The 18,640-nt window shown below is 36.4% G+C and overlaps 1 protein-coding gene across 1 annotated transcript in view; it reads right to left on the reverse strand.

Moving 5' to 3' along the window:
* THADA (thyroid adenoma associated) overlaps nt 1-18,304 on the reverse strand; it is a gene marked incomplete at its 3' end in the record, with an annotated part of 34,841 nt that extends 16,537 nt beyond the window's left edge. Inside the window, exons 1-20 of the mRNA XM_010084799.1 lie at nt 18,229-18,304; nt 16,738-16,832; nt 16,184-16,314; nt 15,303-15,451; nt 15,115-15,147; nt 14,223-14,275; nt 13,074-13,260; nt 12,360-12,454; nt 11,845-12,065; nt 10,204-10,892; nt 9,396-9,541; nt 9,099-9,254; nt 7,801-7,923; nt 6,751-6,874; nt 5,208-5,356; nt 4,166-4,376; nt 2,684-2,819; nt 2,193-2,329; nt 1,634-1,792; nt 284-441 (exon numbers count right to left, since the gene is read on the reverse strand). Of these exons, the coding sequence (XP_010083101.1) occupies nt 284-441; nt 1,634-1,792; nt 2,193-2,329; nt 2,684-2,819; nt 4,166-4,376; nt 5,208-5,356; nt 6,751-6,874; nt 7,801-7,923; nt 9,099-9,254; nt 9,396-9,541; nt 10,204-10,892; nt 11,845-12,065; nt 12,360-12,454; nt 13,074-13,260; nt 14,223-14,275; nt 15,115-15,147; nt 15,303-15,451; nt 16,184-16,314; nt 16,738-16,832; nt 18,229-18,304 (3,228 nt within the window). The remainder of the gene's footprint in view (nt 1-283; nt 442-1,633; nt 1,793-2,192; nt 2,330-2,683; nt 2,820-4,165; nt 4,377-5,207; nt 5,357-6,750; nt 6,875-7,800; nt 7,924-9,098; nt 9,255-9,395; nt 9,542-10,203; nt 10,893-11,844; nt 12,066-12,359; nt 12,455-13,073; nt 13,261-14,222; nt 14,276-15,114; nt 15,148-15,302; nt 15,452-16,183; nt 16,315-16,737; nt 16,833-18,228) is intronic.
* Between the last annotated feature and the right edge of the window lie 336 nt (nt 18,305-18,640).

Consider the following 18,640-nt stretch of genomic DNA (forward strand, 5'->3'; position numbering starts at 1 on the left):
TAAATAACCCAATACAATTAGAGTCCATATTCCTTGAGTTTGTTAGCTATGTACAATAATTTCTTCACTTATCTATTACTACTATAGTTATGCCTTCTGAATACCACTTTATCAAAAAGTAGACTGTTAATGAAGTACAATAAAACAAGAAAACCATGAGAAGAACACGGCAATAAAAAATACTTACCCATACAGAACACAGATTTAAGAAAACAGTTTTCTGAAAACTGCCTTCCTTCCCTAACAGAAATTAAAGGTTTTATAATAATAAGCACTTCCCTACCTGTTCTACAGTAATCAGCCCATCTGAAGGTTCAGATGCAGCCTGTGAAGGCAAAAGTTTACACAGTGTCCCTAAGAGCAGAGATACTTCCTTCATGCTTCTCCAGCAACATACAAGAACCATTTGGGCTGTGACATCACATGTTTGTCTTTCTTTACCTTAAAAATAAAAATCAACAAATGTAACGGTTTAACTCAAGGATCTCAGACACAGACTTGTAGTTTAAATTTTATTTAGCCTGATCTTCTCACAAAACACAAGTATGCAAAAAAAAAATAAATCTGAATTTGATAACCCAAAAGATAATTCAGTTCTGCTGACCTTAATCACTTCCACTCCTGAACACTCACTGTACTTTGTTCCACTTGGAAAAGGCAGCAGTACACCATTTCACCAGGAAACTGACACTTTAAAATAGAGGTCTTTTGGTCACAATTCATATTCACCTGCACACTGAACTATACAAATATCTACAACTTTGGAGCCAGGCTGCAACGAACTCCACATCAACCACCAGTCCATCACTCACTGTGTTATCTGGTTTTTCACCCACGTGCACCCGCAGGAAGAGAGGCCTGGCAAAGGCAGCACATTTCTAACACAACATCCCCATCTGGTGGCCATTTTGCCACTTTCACATATTTACAGACTTCTTTCCATGAAACAAAGCATATGGCCCAACCAAAACTATTTTAAACATAAGTAAAAACATGTAAGGAAAGAAAGTTCAAATATTTAATACTTTAAAAGCTTACATAAACTATTAAACTTAAAAATGTCCAGATATTCTATAAATTTCTGCTGGTATACCCTAAATATGCCAAAGTTTACAATTTCTTTATCACTGTAAGGCTCAATTTCACAGCTGCTATTCATTAAACTAGACAAATACTATCTAACATTTTACCACTGGAATCTTTCAAATAGATGTTTCTGCTTATGTAATTTAATGCAACAAGTTTTACTGAATGAACATATTCCTCGCTAGTCTTGTGTACGCTGGAGAGGGAAGTCACACTAACACATTTCAACAAGAAATGCATTAAAAGTGTTCCTTGACAGAAAAGGTGTTAAAGATTACCCAGCCAATGCAGTTAAGGCAACAAAGTCTAGACCAATATCAAAACAACTCATTTTCACTTGTGCTCTAAGAGAGATTAACCGCAATCTTCCAGAAACACAATGAATTAGTCTTTCAAATCATGCCCATGAATAACTAGCTTCTGACAGATTTATTGAAGCAGTGAAACATTATACAGAGCAAATAACTTCCAATTTTGATCACCCACGAAAAAGGCCTCCTCTATAAAGAATATCTTGATTTAATTACTAATACAGCATTAGACTTACCTCCTATTTCTGTGCAAATATTTTCCATTGGCCTGTGGTCAGCCAGCTTTTCAGACTCTACTTCGCAGTGCTCTTTCAAAATTTTTGCTTGCATAAAATAATCATTTGTGTCCTGTGGCTGTATCTCATGTAGAATCATCTGCAGGCGACCTGCACTTTCTCCATATTAAACGAGAGGAATATATAAGATAGTTTTGTTTTTTTCCTTCCACTTCTTTATACAAATGTAATTCATTTGTAAGTACAAAAGAAAGCTATTAGAAGTAAGAAACAAAATATAAAACTATGGTGATTACAAGGATTAAGCAAGAAAGAAAACTGGACTTTACACTCAACTGTTTTGAAACAGATGCAACAACACAATCTGCAAATCTTTTTTTTTTTAGTGCAGAAGTCAAGACAATCTCTATCAGAAGTTAAAAGTGTGACTTAAGATCACGACATGAGAAACTGAAAGGGAGGGGTGCTAGGTGTAGTTCTGAATCACTGTAAGATACACAGCACTTTGGGAGCTCCAGATTTTAAGAGAATTCTTTTGGTGTTTTGTTTGTTTGTTTACCTGAATCACTATCCATTGGAATAAGACCCTCTGGTGATGAGCTCTGCACTACTGGTGATACTACAGCAGAGAGTTCATATGACATCAGAATGAGCCTGGCCACCATTTCCTTCCATTCAGCTACCAATGTCAAGTTGCTTAAAAAACAAACAAACAAAAAATCCACAAGCAAAAAACAATACAACATAGATTAAAAATAATTTTAGATTTAAAAGAAATAAATGAAATTACAAACACTTCCAACAACAGTATACATGAAAACTATAAATAGGGTACAGTTTGAAAAAGTCCTAAGACTGAGGTTAAGACATACAAAGGAAATACCCAACAGCTACCTAAGCAAGCATAGCAGGCAGTAAGAGTTCCAAAAGCCACAGGTACTGGATTTCATTACAAATAACACTGTATGGTTTTATGTTCTCCTGAGCAGCTCTTCCACTGTGCTTAAATATGGGGCTACAACTTACTACTTAGCCATATGTTTTACTTACTTAAAAGGTAGTTGCTGCAAAGCCCCAGTAATACAATGCACTCTCCCATACATCGGGAATGATGCCGCTGCTTGAAGCAGAGACTTCTTCGCTTGAAATATTTCTTCTTCAACATTCATCAGCAAAAGCTTGATAACTAAAATTGTAAAAAGTACAGATTTGCATTATACATACATACATTTTCTAAGAAAAATCTGCTTTAAAGATATAGGAATAAAGCCTGTTTACACAACAATTCAATTAAGAATGCATAGCAATTTCCTTGTTTATACTTTTCATTCTTCTGTTGTTTAAATAGAAGCTATTGTCGATCTTCAATTACCTAAAGTCCAGCAATATTTATTGTAGGCAATTTAGTCTATCTGAATCAGATGGCAGCTGTGAAAAGCAGAGCCCCGATCTGTACTCTGAGACAATCCCACAGCTCATGATGAAGTGAAATAACCTAACAAATACTGAAAGTCAGACTTCATCCTTGGAGCCAGGTTAATACAACAAATATTTCAGAAGCTTACATTGAATATTTGAATCTTAAATTAGGCACTAAAGAAGTTGCCCAATTTTCAAAGATACATGTGCCTATTTTATTTACGCTTATACCATGCAGCATCTCAATGTCAGAATCAGAATTACAGAACCTAATAACAAACTACAGATAACTAACAGGAGATACTCTATAACAATGAGCCATGAGGTTACCCATGCATTTGCTTCATTTACGGCAACCACAACCATGTCTCAAAAACCATGATTTCACTGCACACAAAGAAAAGCATTAGTACACATCCGTAGAGAAGCCAGTAACGGCACAAAAAAGTATACAGTAGTTCATTTACTACAAATTACATCCAATGCTTTATTATAAATAAAGAATTTAAAGATTTTAGTTTTATTGCAAATTACAAAAGGTGGAGGAAGACTGTGTAAAGAATTTGGCAGGTCTAGAGCCTCTCAGCTCTCATCCAGAAACACTAAAGCAGACAAATATATCACACGTGAACAAAACCTAACTACTGTAGCAATGTATATGCAAGACTGCAAACCACTCGGAAAAATGGTTCCAAGTGAACAGAGCTCCAAGGGGCAGCATCGCAAATACGAAGTACTGGAATACGACACAGAACAATGACAGCTGCCTTTGCTCTGGGTGAGCCAGCTCTTACAGGAAGCAGAGGTTCCTCTCTTGCACTTTGTGGGCACAGTTTCATCAGGCTAGCTACCAGGGCCTCAAGTCACTTTCCTTCTGATCAAAATAGTAACAAAAGCCATCTTCCGAGAACACACAATAGCCTCAACATAAACAGGACTAGATTAAGATCCTACTAAGGCACCTAGCTTCTTAACAGCAAAACAAAATGTACTTAAAATCCTACTAGAAATATCTCTTACTTATTACGCCTCCTACCAAAAGCCATAAGGAAAAGCAGTAAGATTTCAAATAAATATGAAAAACAGAGGTGGTAAATTTGCCCAAAAGCTCACCTGCTAAAGTGTTCTTCTCCACTGTACTTACTGATGTGTTTTCATCTATTTGGGGTTTATGCTTAACATGTTTTCCTAAACAAATATGCTGTAGTCCTTTATGATGTACTAAGAAGTTCAACAAATATGAAGCAGTGACACAATCATATGGTTTGGTACTTGTGCTAAGATCCACTGCTGCTTGGAATAGGAGATCTAGATTTTCAGAAACCTGAAAAAAACAAACCAATGTTATTCATTTTATTGAGGTCCTATATTGATTTAAACTGCTTAGCACCTTGAAATCTAAGAACCTGCTTTTCAGAAAGTTTGCTGGTACGTATTTCTTAAGAAACACATATTCTGTACACTGATCATCTTACACTGAAAGCATGCATGTGTATGTATTTAGCAAAGATACAATTACAAGCACATTGAGGACAGAAACAGTAATTTGTAAAGTAGCATTCAAACATGCTGTAATTCACAGGAGGATGTTTTTGTTTCCAAAATACTGTGTTTTATCTGCTAACAGACATCACAAAGAAGTGTGGTTTATTAGGAAGCAGTATTTGTTCATCTGAACTACTGAATTTAAAAGTAACTTTTTATGAAGTAAACAGAAAAATCAGTAACAAGTCAAAGGGCAAAATTTGGGAGAAATAAAAAAGACCATCAGAAAATGAAACCTGAGATCAATCAGAAAGGAAAAGAAACAGAGCTGAATTTCTTAAAATACAAGAATAACCAAGTCAAAATGTCTCAATCATTTACAAAGGGAAGTTACAGCTAAGCAAGGAGCTTGCTTAATTATTTCTTTGATATTTCATACTCGCACTCAATGAACTTCCCAAGCTCCTTCAGCCATTAGTGAAACAAGCCTCCTTAGGTAAGGACAGAAGCTGATATAGTTGATGTTAGTGACGAGTGCTACTGCAGTCAACATGGACTTACTTCTAATTTTCAGTTATTATGCCCTGCACCTAATCCAAGTACCTGGTGTAATATAGAATATTCCTTTTTTCAATAAATTATTGCCTTTCGATGATTTTTAGTTACATACCTGTAAATTAAATGCAACATCCCGTAGTTTCATCAAAAGCTCAAATGCTAGAACTTTTACTTCTTCAAAAGTACTGGCAAAACACTGGATCAAAGTTTGGACACGAGTACAATCAATCACCTGATCCAACTGAAAACCTTGCGTCTGGCCTGTTCAAAGAAATCAATGCCTCACACAGTTTTGTGCAATTCTTTCCAGAATAAGCACTGCATTCACATTTTGCTTACCTATACTAACAGAAGCACCGAAATGAAATTTTAGCTAAAGCATTACTTTAATATTATTTACTTCTCTTACTAGGTCTTAAAATGCCATGTTTATTGTTAAAAAAAAAAGGCTACCATAGCCAAAAAGTGACTCTCAGTAACACACAGAGTAACTTACTGCCAAAACCAGAACCCCACTTATTCACAGAAAATTGAGCACTGAAAATAACCTTTACTTTAGCTTTGCTTAAAAATTATTTTCCTGGAAGTACGTAATATTAGAAAATAATTCCTTTCAAAAAAGGAATTGACTTCAGTGTGTTTTGGGTGGTTGGGCTTTTTTTTGTCACAAGAATAAGGCCCTAAAATGGAAGCCATTACAATTTTTTTGCTTTTAATTTAAAGAAGTCGTGATTTCTGGCAACTAACCTAATGCTGCAGAGCAACCAGATCTTTCAAGAGTGTACAACACAGAACACAACAGCAGCTTAATCTCCTTTGTAACAGTAACGTCAGGCTTCTGAAATCCTAAAGCTGCTATAAGCAACACCCAATACACTTTCTATTAAAAAATAAAAAAGGCAGCAACAACATACCACAAACTTGTAATAGTAAAATTAATGTGTTCATGATTTATCAGGGGTTTTGAGATAAGATCTATCAAGGTGGCATTTTTTTCCCTTCCTCTCAAAACCAGCTTTTATCTTATATGGCTCATTTCTTTAAAAAAAACAATAAACAATAATTACCATTTAAGACTGAAAACATATTTTTATGTGGCCATATAATCCAGACACAAGGTTTTGCAAGATCATCAATATTCCAAGGCTCCAACTAACACTTTTTGAATTGGGGTTGTCATAATATTGTGAAGAAAATTTGAAGTAACAGCAGCACATCATAAACTGTCCAAATTAAAGGGTTCCTTATTTAGTATAGTAATATCATGATGACATGCAAGCCTGGCTCCATCAAGGTTTTAATGGTCTCAACATTTCAAATTACATATTATCAAGATGTCAGAACAGAAAAAGAGGGCAAAGTTATCAAATACATTGAATCTTGTCCAAAAGTTTTCTTCATAATAACAAAAAATCTGTGAAAAACCTTGCTCAAAAACAGGCTATGCAAGAAAACCCCAATTTATGGAAAATAATTCAACAGGACATAAATGTTTGTATTTACTTCAAAATTCTATTTTCCAATAAAACCTTATATCCTTCCTTTGGGTAAAATGAAAGTGACACAGGAAATGCCACAGAAATTAAGGACTAAGAATATAATTTTATATTCTTCAATAACTCTCATTCCCACAGCTGGTAAATTAGACTTCTCACCTTTTGGAGCAGAAAATATTTCCGCTATTGATCCTAAAATAGTTAGTGCAGAAAATCTGGTTGGGTGTGATGAACCAGGAAACAGTGCCTCGAAAAGTTTGTCACATACAGATGACATGAAATCCTGAAAAATCACAAAAGACATTTTAACACAATTTGCTTACTGCCCTACAAACAAAAGTCTTAGTAATTGAATTCAAGACACTTTGCTTTACACGTTACCCAAAAAATTATGACCTTCCAGTTAATTTTGGAGGAATGGGAGTACTTTCATAGTACTGACAAACTTCTTGTTTCCTAGAGTACAGTGAGGGCTGGACAACTGTTTGTTTGTTTAAAAAAGTTCCCTTCCCCACTCCCAGAAAAAGATGACCATTGTATCAAAACCTTTAAAAGCAGTAGAACAAGAAAAGCAGAACTCAAGACAAGAAACAGTTTAACACAAAGAAATTTATTATGTGAGCCTTCAAACAGGACAAAGGACAAATACAAAAGAAGTTTTCACACCAATGTCTTCATGCTGAAGTTCTGTCATTAATTCTCACTGACCATTCTGGAGAGCTAGAAAAAGGCTGAAGCTCAATGGATAGAGTCTATTCCAAGCCCAAATAATGCACATGATTTAAAACTTGCTACTGAACTGCCAGCAGCTGACAGGACATTCATCTGAAAATTTTAGTTTCGATTGCAGGGTATGTCTCCATTCATTTCCCACTGTTTCATTCACTGTTTCAGTTCACATCATGGAGCAATCCCTCAGAAAATAACCTTGATTGCTTTTGGACATAATTAAGCTTCAAGATACCCTCCAAATATTAATGGGCACTCAGTTCATGAAACAACAGGACACCTAGTCAAAATTAACTTGCCAAGTGCCTATCGATTGGACAAGGTCGTCAGCACTGTTCTGCTTTACAGGTTTCTTCCTTCTGCACTATTTCCTAACAGACACAGCCTAACTTATCCAGAGGTGTTTTCAAGAACAATTAACTATCTTTCAGAAATGCTATCCCATCTCTGACCATCTGTATCTCTAGCAGTTTAACTTACTTTATATTGCTTCAAAATCCCCAAAGGATGTCTTTCAGTTGAGTTTTCAAGTAACTCTTGCTTGGTTTTATTTTGCACCAATTTAAAAAGCACCTGGGAACTTTCTTGTATCCTACAAAATAACTTTTAAAACAAAAGCAAAACATAGATAAGGCAAGAATCACTGACAGATAAGTAAGGAAAAGGGGGATTTTCAGATTAATGTCCAAACTGTATTGCTTTTAATTAAAAAAAAACAAATTGCATACTGTATAACATAGAACAGATCCTTCTCTCTCCACTCCCAAGCCAAGTTTTTTGCTTCCCATTTCTCTTGTGACCAACCTTTTTCCCCTCCCTCTGCACCTCCAACACCTTCTTCTATCTTCTTCCTGACATTCATGTCTAGCCTCCTCCTCCCACCTCCCCATTTTCTGTGGAACATGTGATGCTCTACAAAAAAAGCTCAATTAATGCTCAGATTTTTTATAGCTTCAGTGTCTCTTACAGAGTTTGACTCACCTCAGGCATGCCTCCCCCAGCTCTTTTATTACCCACCATTATTATTTCCTTTCTTATTTCACTCCCTCTACCACAATTTCTCCATCTCATATTCCTCAGGCAAGAACGGAAAGAGATGACTTCTGCTCTTTTGCTTCTGCCAATCCTCTTCCCTCATTTTCCCCCCCTCTCAAATTATTTTCTCCTTCCACACTGCTTTCTTTCGCCATTAGTATCTTCCAAAACGTTCTTTATACATACACAGTCTCCTCATTTTATCCATATTCCTCTACTGTGATCTCCCATACACGACCTTGGCAACTTCCACAATGCTGACACACTCAATCCCTGTGGACTGTAACAGCACAGCCATGTCATGCTGTTCCTTTAATACTCCTCTACCTTGTCTTCAAAGACCGGTTGCTGAGGCTTATCAAGTGACTGTGGATTTGCCTGAGGTCTGGTAAGGCTACATAAGAACACTCCCAGCCCACAACACAGGCAACACAACATTCATTGCTTACTCTACAGCAGATTGCTCTGCTATTGCTAAAGCATGCATATGCTGACAGGTTAAGTAACACTTATACCATTCATGATCAAGTTACCATGCCTACCGCTTAATTTTTTGTTTAAGCCATGCTTGCTTGAGATGATTTATCACCATTCAGTTGTGTAATGCTTACAACATAATCCTGGTCTTAGAGCTTCTACTCTTTCAGTTGAGCAACTTCATAACTTATTCAGTAATTTTTTTTTTAAATGCTATATAGCTAACATAATAAGCACATTAGACATCATTTATAGTTTTAAAATACCTTTCTCAGTAAAGAACATATCTGTTGCCTTACTGATGGAAACTGGCTGTTCAAGTTGTACATAATAAAAAATTGGATTAGGTCCATTTCTTCCACAGACACAATTTCCGTGCTACGATGGGTTTCACAAAGCAAACCCAAAGCATCAATGCAAACCTAGAAGATATTTAGATGTAAACCACAAAAGAGTTAGACATCTGTGATGATACGTTTGTTTTAAAACAATGACAGCACAGTATTTTGGATCAAAACAATTATTCTTATTTAAAGACACACAAAAAAATGTTGTCCCTCTACCTGATTGTGCTGATGAACTAGACCCTGTTTTATACATTCAGTGGATATAAGACTCAAGATATTTGAAAGTTCCAGGCGTCTGTGAGCCCTGGCAGTTCTCAGGCATGCCATCAGTGCTCCAAGAGCTCCTCTAGTACTGCAAGAGCCTAAAGAAAATGAAAACCACAAGTAACTATAGTTTGATTAACACAATAAATAATGTACTAATTGCAATGCTTGTCAGAAACTCCCCAGAATTCCACCACACAGTTCCTAGCCCCCTCTTATTTTCTACCCCATAAAGCCCAAAAGACAGTCAGTCACAGATTCAACTACTGCTAAATTGCCTGGTTCCCAACAACCTTCTTCAACTCACCATATAGAAAAAGGACCTTGTGATGTCTCACAAGGCATTATTTTAGAATTACACTCAATTATCTCAAAAACTATGAGAAAATTGTAAATCTTGTGTCCACATATTTGCAAAAAAACCCCAAAACAATCTGTAAAGCTCTGTTATTGGACATGCCTATGTAAGAAATACTAGCAGAACAGGAAAAAACACTAGAAAAAATACTGATACATAACAAAGCCCGGCAGGTAAAGAGAAAAATAAGGCACCCACAGTTAGAATACTAATTATTTTGTTCATGGCATGAAGACACAATTTGTTATTATGAATTCCACCTTGAAATACTAACAGCAATAATAACCATTTTGAATTTTTATCCCAAATTAATTCTAGCAACAATAATAGATCAGACATCACATTTCTGAGATTTACAAAAAAAAAAGGTCATAATTACAAATCTGATATTTATTTTCTTACCAAGATTAGCATCTGCAGAAGCCTGAAGAATTCTAATCATGTAGCTCAGACTGTCAGGGCTATGGCTGAGCAATTTTGGTAAATAGTAATCTATTATATAAGTAGTCTGGTCATGGGCCCCTTCGCACAGTATTACAAGAAGGGGAGAAACCCAGATGTCATGCCACTGGTCAATCCAGGTGCTTTCTTGAAAATGTGAAGTAAAATGGGCTTTGTGATTTATAAACATGGTTTCCAGAAGATCACTAGCATAGGGTGCAAGAGACTGATCATTCATCACATCCAAGATTTGTGCTGGAATTGTTCTGTCCAACTGTAGTATATTTTCAGTGCCCACACACTCCACAAGACAGCCAAGAGAAGCATATTTCCCTTTCACATGCCATTCCAAGCTTAGTAAATGCTTTGTCAGCCTTGCAAAGAATGGGTCTGATTTTTCATCACATCCTGTAATGGTGGTTCGGTGTATCTGAAGAAGATTCTTGAATATCAGTTTGGTTTGGTGTCTAACAGCATCCAGAGGGTGTTCCCAGTGTGTGTAAATGTATTCCAGCAGCTTCCCTATTACGTCAGAGTTCCCATTAAGTTTGATTTTTAGATTTGGGGAGCCTGAAACGAGTGCTAGTGCTGAACTAGTCCAAATAGCAAGGATTCTAGACAAAGATGTTGCCATACTGGCTTCTTTTAACCTTTTAAAAAGAAGAAACAGAAAAAAGTTCATTATTTGCATTTGTCAATTTAAAAAAAATAATTATTCATCACATTAGTTTACCTCACATTAAAACAGGTAAGGACGCACTAACCATTCACTGACAAAAAGCAACTAATGCTAAAAGGAGGTGATGAATTGGATGGTGCAAAGTGTATGCTCAGTCAGCTGACATGCTGTTATCTGGTCACAGCTAAAACTCCTAAATATGGGGAAGAGAAACCTGACAAGCTGCTACACTTGCTACTTTAAAAACAAAAATTAAAATTAATGTCCACATGCGAACAGGTTACTGCATACTTCTTGAAAATATAAGGTAAACTTTTCATTGCCATACAAGCCATAAAAGCTGAGTACCATATGCACAAAAACAAAATCATAAAACTGACCTCCAAGGCAGGACCAGAGGTTGAAAAGAATACATGTTTTAATCTCCTATCCAAGAGTGCTGGTATCCCATTAGATGCAAACAGTTAATGCTTGCATGCAAAAAAAACCAACTCCTCTTACTTCAAGTATTCTACTCACTGGCACACTTGGTTTTCTTCTGTACTTTTAACAGCATAGGAGATGATATCCTGAAAATAAAGTTTATCCATCTACATAACAACTGATTCTACCATACCTTAACATCAGGCAGTTGGTAAACTAATCCCACTTATGTTGGAAAAACAAAATTTCATTTTAGCATGCAAGAGAAAATTATAACTTCAAACTATCTATGCAATATCAAGACATTTTTCAAACTTACAAAGAGTTATTCTGAATATATAAATAAAGATGACATGATCTGTGGCAAAAATTAATATCATTACACTGAAAACAAAAGAGATATTGCACCAGGACCATAAGAGCTGTGCAAAAATAAAAAGTAAAAAGATCAATCCCCTCCTCCCAACCACGAAACAACGCAAATCAAAACACAGGCTTACTCTGAACTCAAAGACAACAAGACTGATACGATATCTAATAATAGTTTCTCTCCATTTTCACCCATGCTGCCATTCTTCCATTCCAACATAGCCAGGGCTCCATGGCAAAGGAAGAGCAGGACCGAGTCAGGGAGTTCTTCCATACACAGAGTCCCACAGTTACTCACAAACCACGCTGGCACACCTCCGTGTTTCATTAACCCAAGAAGCAAGTTACTGACCTGTAAAAGCAAAATAACACCCATTACAGTATCAGCACAGGAGAAAAGCTGTTCTGTGCAAATCAAAGATCTGAAGAGATTTCTTACACATTGTTTTTCTCCAATTCAAAAACCTAGTCACCTAGTCGTAATTTCATAGAGCAAAGAGAGAATAAAGGATTTACACTCCAGCAGAAGACTGATCCAGAGATTCGCTAGTCCTGCTATCCGTATCAGCAAAGCCTCTGAACAACACTGGTAGCACTACATAACGACACTATAACATTTCAGTCTTCAGCAAAGAAACACACTTACCAAGGAAGGTAATTCTTCAACGGGCTCATACATAGCTTTAGTAAACAGAATAACAGCCAGTCCTGAGGTAGCCTGAACAGTTTGCAGGAGAGTTTCTACAGGGCAGAGAAAGATATTTTACATTAGAGTGCACCAAATATCGTGTGCTAGAGCTACGTATCAAAATTGTAAAGATGGTATTGAATTTTCCTAGACTATTTGTAGTTGTATAATTTATACTCTAGCGTAATACGAAACTACCAATACCTTTTAACAGATAAAAAAATATAGAAGTGCCTAGTAAGAAAAGGAGGACTGTGGCAGAGCCTATCAACATTTATATTAAATTCTACTGTACAAAGATATCCGCATAAGTAGTAAAAAAAATTAGTTATAGTGCACTAATAACTAGTTCTAACAGCGTAATTCATACAGATACATAAATTTTTTGTAGACATTTGGTGAGTCTCAAAAGTCTTTCGGTTAGTTTCTAAATTACTAGTAATAGCATTTACCTTGGTTTTTTGTAGCGGGATAAGTTAAACTGTACACTCCAAAATTATGATCTAGAAATCAGAGTCTGCTGAAAGACCTGCTACTGCTCCCACTCCCATTAATCTTAGCAGTTCAATTTCCATTCAAGCTAAATGAAGTTTTTACAGGTACAAGTTGTGTTTACTACAAAGACAAGAAACTGACTTAAAAAAAATTGGGTTTGAATGTTACTAAACTTACCATCCATTAGGAAGCTTGTGGAGCTTTTCAATAAACTACACATACTTTGCCAAACAAAAGACTCACGGTGTTTCCAAAGACTTCCCTGGATATTTTCTGGCAATTTTTGTACAAGCATCATGGAAACTTTAATAGCTATCAGTAAATCGTGCATCAACTGAGTCTGAACAATATGATTTCCATGATTCTTTCTGAGAAGAAAAAAAAAAAAGACAGACATGCACACAAAAAGGAAATGAAAACCATTCTTCACCATCCCCAGAAAACTACGTTCTGCCAACTTCAGACAGAATTAATGGTAAAAACTAATTTATTGTTTGAGTTGACCAGATAAGTAACTATAGGAAAACAAAAAGCAGACTCAAGAGCAGTGTTTTAAAATGAAGTTAACAAACATAATGCCAAATTCTCCTACAGTTTCTGCAGGTTCCTCTGACAGACTTTCACTCATTTGATTCTGTCCAAGCAGAGCTGAATTTTTCTAGAAATTCTGCAAAAAGACAAACAGAACACAGTGCTGCTCCGTTGTCATTTTTCAAGCAGTTCCTCCATGTGCAAAGCATACTTCTATGATTCAACTTTCCTCTTACACGAAGACAGACAACATGCAAACTTCCAATGTACAAAACACTCCATTAAGCACCTTCTCCTCTTGGTACATGATGAGAGACCACAGTGAAGAGGCTTCCCTTTATGCAATGTTGGAAAATGTCAAGATAGTAGATGACTGCTGTGACGGACTAAGCAGAACATCAGTACTGAATTAAACACTCATAGAAAGTGGAAGAGTATTAATCTACCTGAATTTTAATATGTGTTTCTATTAATTACAGTGTTCAGTCACAATTCAGATAGCAAAACCACAACTCAAAGACCTCCCTTAAAAGTAGCTGCTCCAACACAGTATCAGTGCCTTAAATATTACCGCCTTTAATTTTCTTCCTTTCCTCTCTCATTTTATATCAACATATTGCCACAAAAGAAAAGAAACTCAGCAGCAGCTATTTTTTATTTAAAATATGTATCATTGTAAAATGACATTCCCATCTTTCACCAATGTATGGCTATCAAACTGATATTACAAGCCATACCAGATTATCTTAAAAAGGGAAATAAAAACAGACAAAATACAGCTTATATTGAATACACTTGCCTGTTTTCTTCCTGTATGTCAAGTAGCGACTTCTGCAGAAACTGAAGAACTAGTGAAAATAATTATGGTATGAATTTATTTAAAAGAGAAATAGAACAGAAAATTCCAGCAAAGCAATCACACATACACATCACACCCAGACACAACAAACAGTTATCCATACAGTGGTGTTTCTTCCACTCCATACACACATTAAACTAAATTACAGTGCAGATACAAAAATGCCATGCTAAAACAAAATCTCAAGCTGGTTCGTGTCTACCTGGTACAAAACAAGAGTTTCCAACTCACTTGGCCTAATCCTGCAAGGTACTGAGAGTTCTGGTTCCTCAGTGAAAAGCTGAAATTACCAAGAGCTAAAGACAGAGCAGCCATAAAACATCCACAGGAAATCGTGAACTTTATCTGCATGCCCAGGGCACAATATTTCAAGTTATTCCATGTTACCACCAGATCAGACTTCTGACAAATTACTGACAAACAAAACTCTTGCCACAGCAGCCCTGGGCTTGCTATAGTCAAGACTGTCTGTTAACAGCTCAGTGTCACCATTCACAACTTCATCATGAGGCACATGACAGAGTAAGTACTTCACGTAAAGTAGCACCAACTCCCCCAGCCCTTTAAGAATCATTCACTGGTATTTTCAGATTTATATCTATGGCTGCTCAATAAAGCAAGACTGATCCCTGGAAATTACAGACACAAATCAAGGGCAAAGTCTTTGACAAAAAAAGTACCATGTGAGGGGGTACCAGTCATGAAAAATTAACCAGGAGGAAATGAGATCTGATAGATCTTTATGCCTTCCTCATGTTACTTCTTCACACACAACCCTTCCCCCAATAACCTACAGTGAAACTTATTTTATTATAAATATAACTTTACCTTCTTCAAACAGGTTCTTAATACTTGCTCTACCTAGAGGAAAGAAAATACATTTTAACTGGTGAATACTAACCAATACTATCTATTTTACATAGATAAAGGTGTCATTACTATTAGGTGCCGCACCAAGATGCAAACCAGCGTTGAGCAAATTAAAACAGAAGGCAACATATTCAATGTCATCATACCTAAGCTGAAGTCCTCCATACAGGAAGCAAGGTTGTCCAGTACTTTTCTGTACAAATATATGTCTGCGGTTTTCAGTTCTTCCCTAAGGCAGCATACAAAGCTTTCTACAGCTAACGTCATAAACTGTTCAGGAAGATCATTCAGTGAACTGCAATGGTAAGAAACAGCACAATCAGTTAGCTCACACTGGGTATTAAATATCCACTTTACTAAAGTCAGTGTCACCTAAAACTCCAATAATAGATATTGCTTCCCGCATGAAAACATATTCTGTTTTAAAATAAACACACACATTCTAACTTTGCAGCCAGAAAACCTGTCAAAGGGGAGTAAAGCTCCGGCATGCAACCAAACACAGGACGGAAGCCCTGCATCTCTCCATGGGACAACAAAGGTTTTCAGACATAGAAATGAAGAGAGCTAGCCATTGCATCTTAAAAATGTTAAGGCTGCAATAAATTAGCCAAAGAAATACAAGAGCAATTTTGCAATTAAAATAGGCACAAGAAACCACAGTTTAGTTATGATTCCTCTGAACAGCCTTCTCTTTACATTGTCAAAGTTGAGATTTTTTTTTTAAGGGAAGTATTTTAAATTTCTACTGTAATGTTAAATTTTTAAATTCAAAGTGACAATTACATGCTATATTGTCTTTCTAGTAATTAAATAGATCAAAATAATACTTCCCTTTGAAGCCATTTATGCAATGATATATTGTATTATTTATAATTAAGATTTTTAACTGAGCAAGAAAGTAAAACAGTACATACTCGCATATTATTACCACAAATTTTCAGTAATTAAACTACAGCAATCTGTAGTGCACAACAAATTACTGACTTCTACACAAGGAGAGCATTTAAAAATAAAATTTCCTTACCTTGCTAATACTTTTTTTAAGGGATTCTTTGCACCCAGTGCTAAATATACCTCTCCCAAGACATCCAAACCAGCTTTAACCATGGGATCACATGCAGAGTTTTGATCCATCTTCTTTACCAACGGCATAATCTATAACCAGCAGAACACATGGCAACAAAAACTCTGGATATACCTTCATCATTAACAAAGGCAGAATTCCCTCTCATTCAAGTATATGGTACAAAACTGTCCTCTTTTTATGACATCCTGATGAGTTTCAAGTGTTGAATAACATTCCAAGAACACCTCTGATACCAAAAAACCACATACATTCAAAATAGGAAACTTGGTATCACTTGCCTATTCCATCATTTTCAGTAACTGTAGCCCTTGCTAAGTACCAAAACTACATTTCTACCTAATGCACCTGCAGCAGTAATAACTGCTTTTTACCTGTTTCCAGGTAAATGTTAAAACATTATAGAGTTTATTTTAGAATTGTATTTCCCATTAACAGTGCACATTACACACTGTCAGTAACCAAAAACCACACTAACAACTGTGAAGTCTTACTTGTTTAATACACTGGATCTGCTGGATGCCATTGCTCAGCTGTGCACAGTACAGAAGCAGAGATGCCAAGTTTTGCTCTTCAGACTTTGAAAACCCTACATTTGGAAGAGTCTCTTTTTAGAAGGGAATTACAATAAGCATTATAAACAAAACATAACTTATAGTAAGAAATCACCACTTAATTCTTAGGTTTTTTTTCCTGTTCCAGTGAACTTACTGGTGCCACAATCCCTTAAGTCACTTTACCAACACCATAACACCAATTTTTTTCTTTTCCTTAAAAATGAAAAAAAATACAAGTTTCACTGTGATGTAATAGTAGGCCTCATCTGCAGTACAAAGACCAGTTTCACGAAATCACAGTGTGGTTGAAGTTGGAAGGGACCTCTGGAAATCATCTGGTCCAACCTGACTGCTCAAGTAGCATTACCTGAGACAAGCTGCTCAAGACCACGGCCAGACGCCTTGTGATTATATTCAAGGATGGAGACTCCAAAACTTCCCTGGGACACCTGCGCCAGTGCTCAGTCACCCTCACGCTAAAAAAAGTGTTTCCTGATGTTCACAGAGAACCTCTTGTGCTTCCGTTTGTACCGATTGCCTTCTATCCCATCACATCAACACAGAAAAAAACCTGCCTCTGTTTTCTTTACACCCTCCCTTCAGGTATTTGTACACATTGGTACGATTCCCCTGAGCCTTCTCTTCACCAGACTGAAGAGTCCCAGCTCTCCCAGCCTTTCCTTATAGGAGAGATGCTCCAGGCCCTTCACCATCTTAGTGTCCCTCCACTGAACTCTGTGCAGCATGTCCATGTCTCTCTTGTACTGGGGAGCCTGAACTGGACATCACACCCCAGTTGTGTCCCCACCAGTGCTAACCAGAAGACAAGAAGCATCTCAGAGTAACTTTAGTATTCCAATCTTGTATTACTCATTTTGGGGTTTGTTTTTTTGAAGCAAAGATCCCTGGAAGTTTCTCTCAGGAGAAACAGGACAAAAAAAACCCACCACAAGATGAAAGAGCATTTGAACAGTATCTTTAAATCAAGTTAACTACAGAAGACACAAAAACGGAGAAGATACACTCAAGATGATCTCCAGAAATCCCTTCCAACCTCAACCATTCTGTGACTCTTTGAAATTCAGTTTTACCCCACATATTAAGACCACTACTTCAGGTAGCACTGAACCCAAGGCCTGCAAGTGGAATCACAACTAGGACTTTCTACCACCTTCACACCAATGATAAAACAAGGCAAACAGCTTTCAAACCAAAGACACAGTACTCTCTAAAGGATCCTTCTAGCTCTGTCAAGGTAAGACGTCATTGTCATTACAAAATAAGCCACAAAAAAATCCCAAACACATACAAAACCCACAAAACATAACAAGGAAAAAAAAAAAGACAGGTCAATTTCAGTAGCTACTCAGATAGACTCTTCTAACAGAAAAAGAAATTACACATCAGTTCAGGAAAAAAAATACTTACTCTTAAGTTTTTCAAGCTGGTGATGATCAAGAAAGAATGCATCTACCTGAATTTCTTTCTTCTTCTTTAAAACCATTTTTAGCTGATTAAGAGATACCTGCACAAAAAAAATTTAAAAAACAAACAGGCCACATTGTTTTAAAAGCATATGATACTGGTCCTGAAATAATATTAATTGCGTTATCTGGCCAATTTTTTTTTCAAGATAATAGCTCTCTTTATTTTATCAACTTCAACTATTTCAAGCATTTTGTCCAAAATTCACCCAGACTTCATGGCACAAAACTGGAAGACACAGAAAACAGGACTTCAGGATTTTCTGGATGAATGACAAACTGTCTCACTGGCATTTTTACTGCCCTCGTTATATAGTCTGTGGCATGCCCCTGGATCACAGTTTGAAGTATCATGC

Source organism: Pterocles gutturalis, unplaced genomic scaffold, assembly GCF_000699245.1.
Source record: "Pterocles gutturalis isolate BGI_N339 unplaced genomic scaffold, ASM69924v1 scaffold13365, whole genome shotgun sequence".
NCBI lineage: Eukaryota > Metazoa > Chordata > Aves > Pterocliformes > Pteroclidae > Pterocles > Pterocles gutturalis.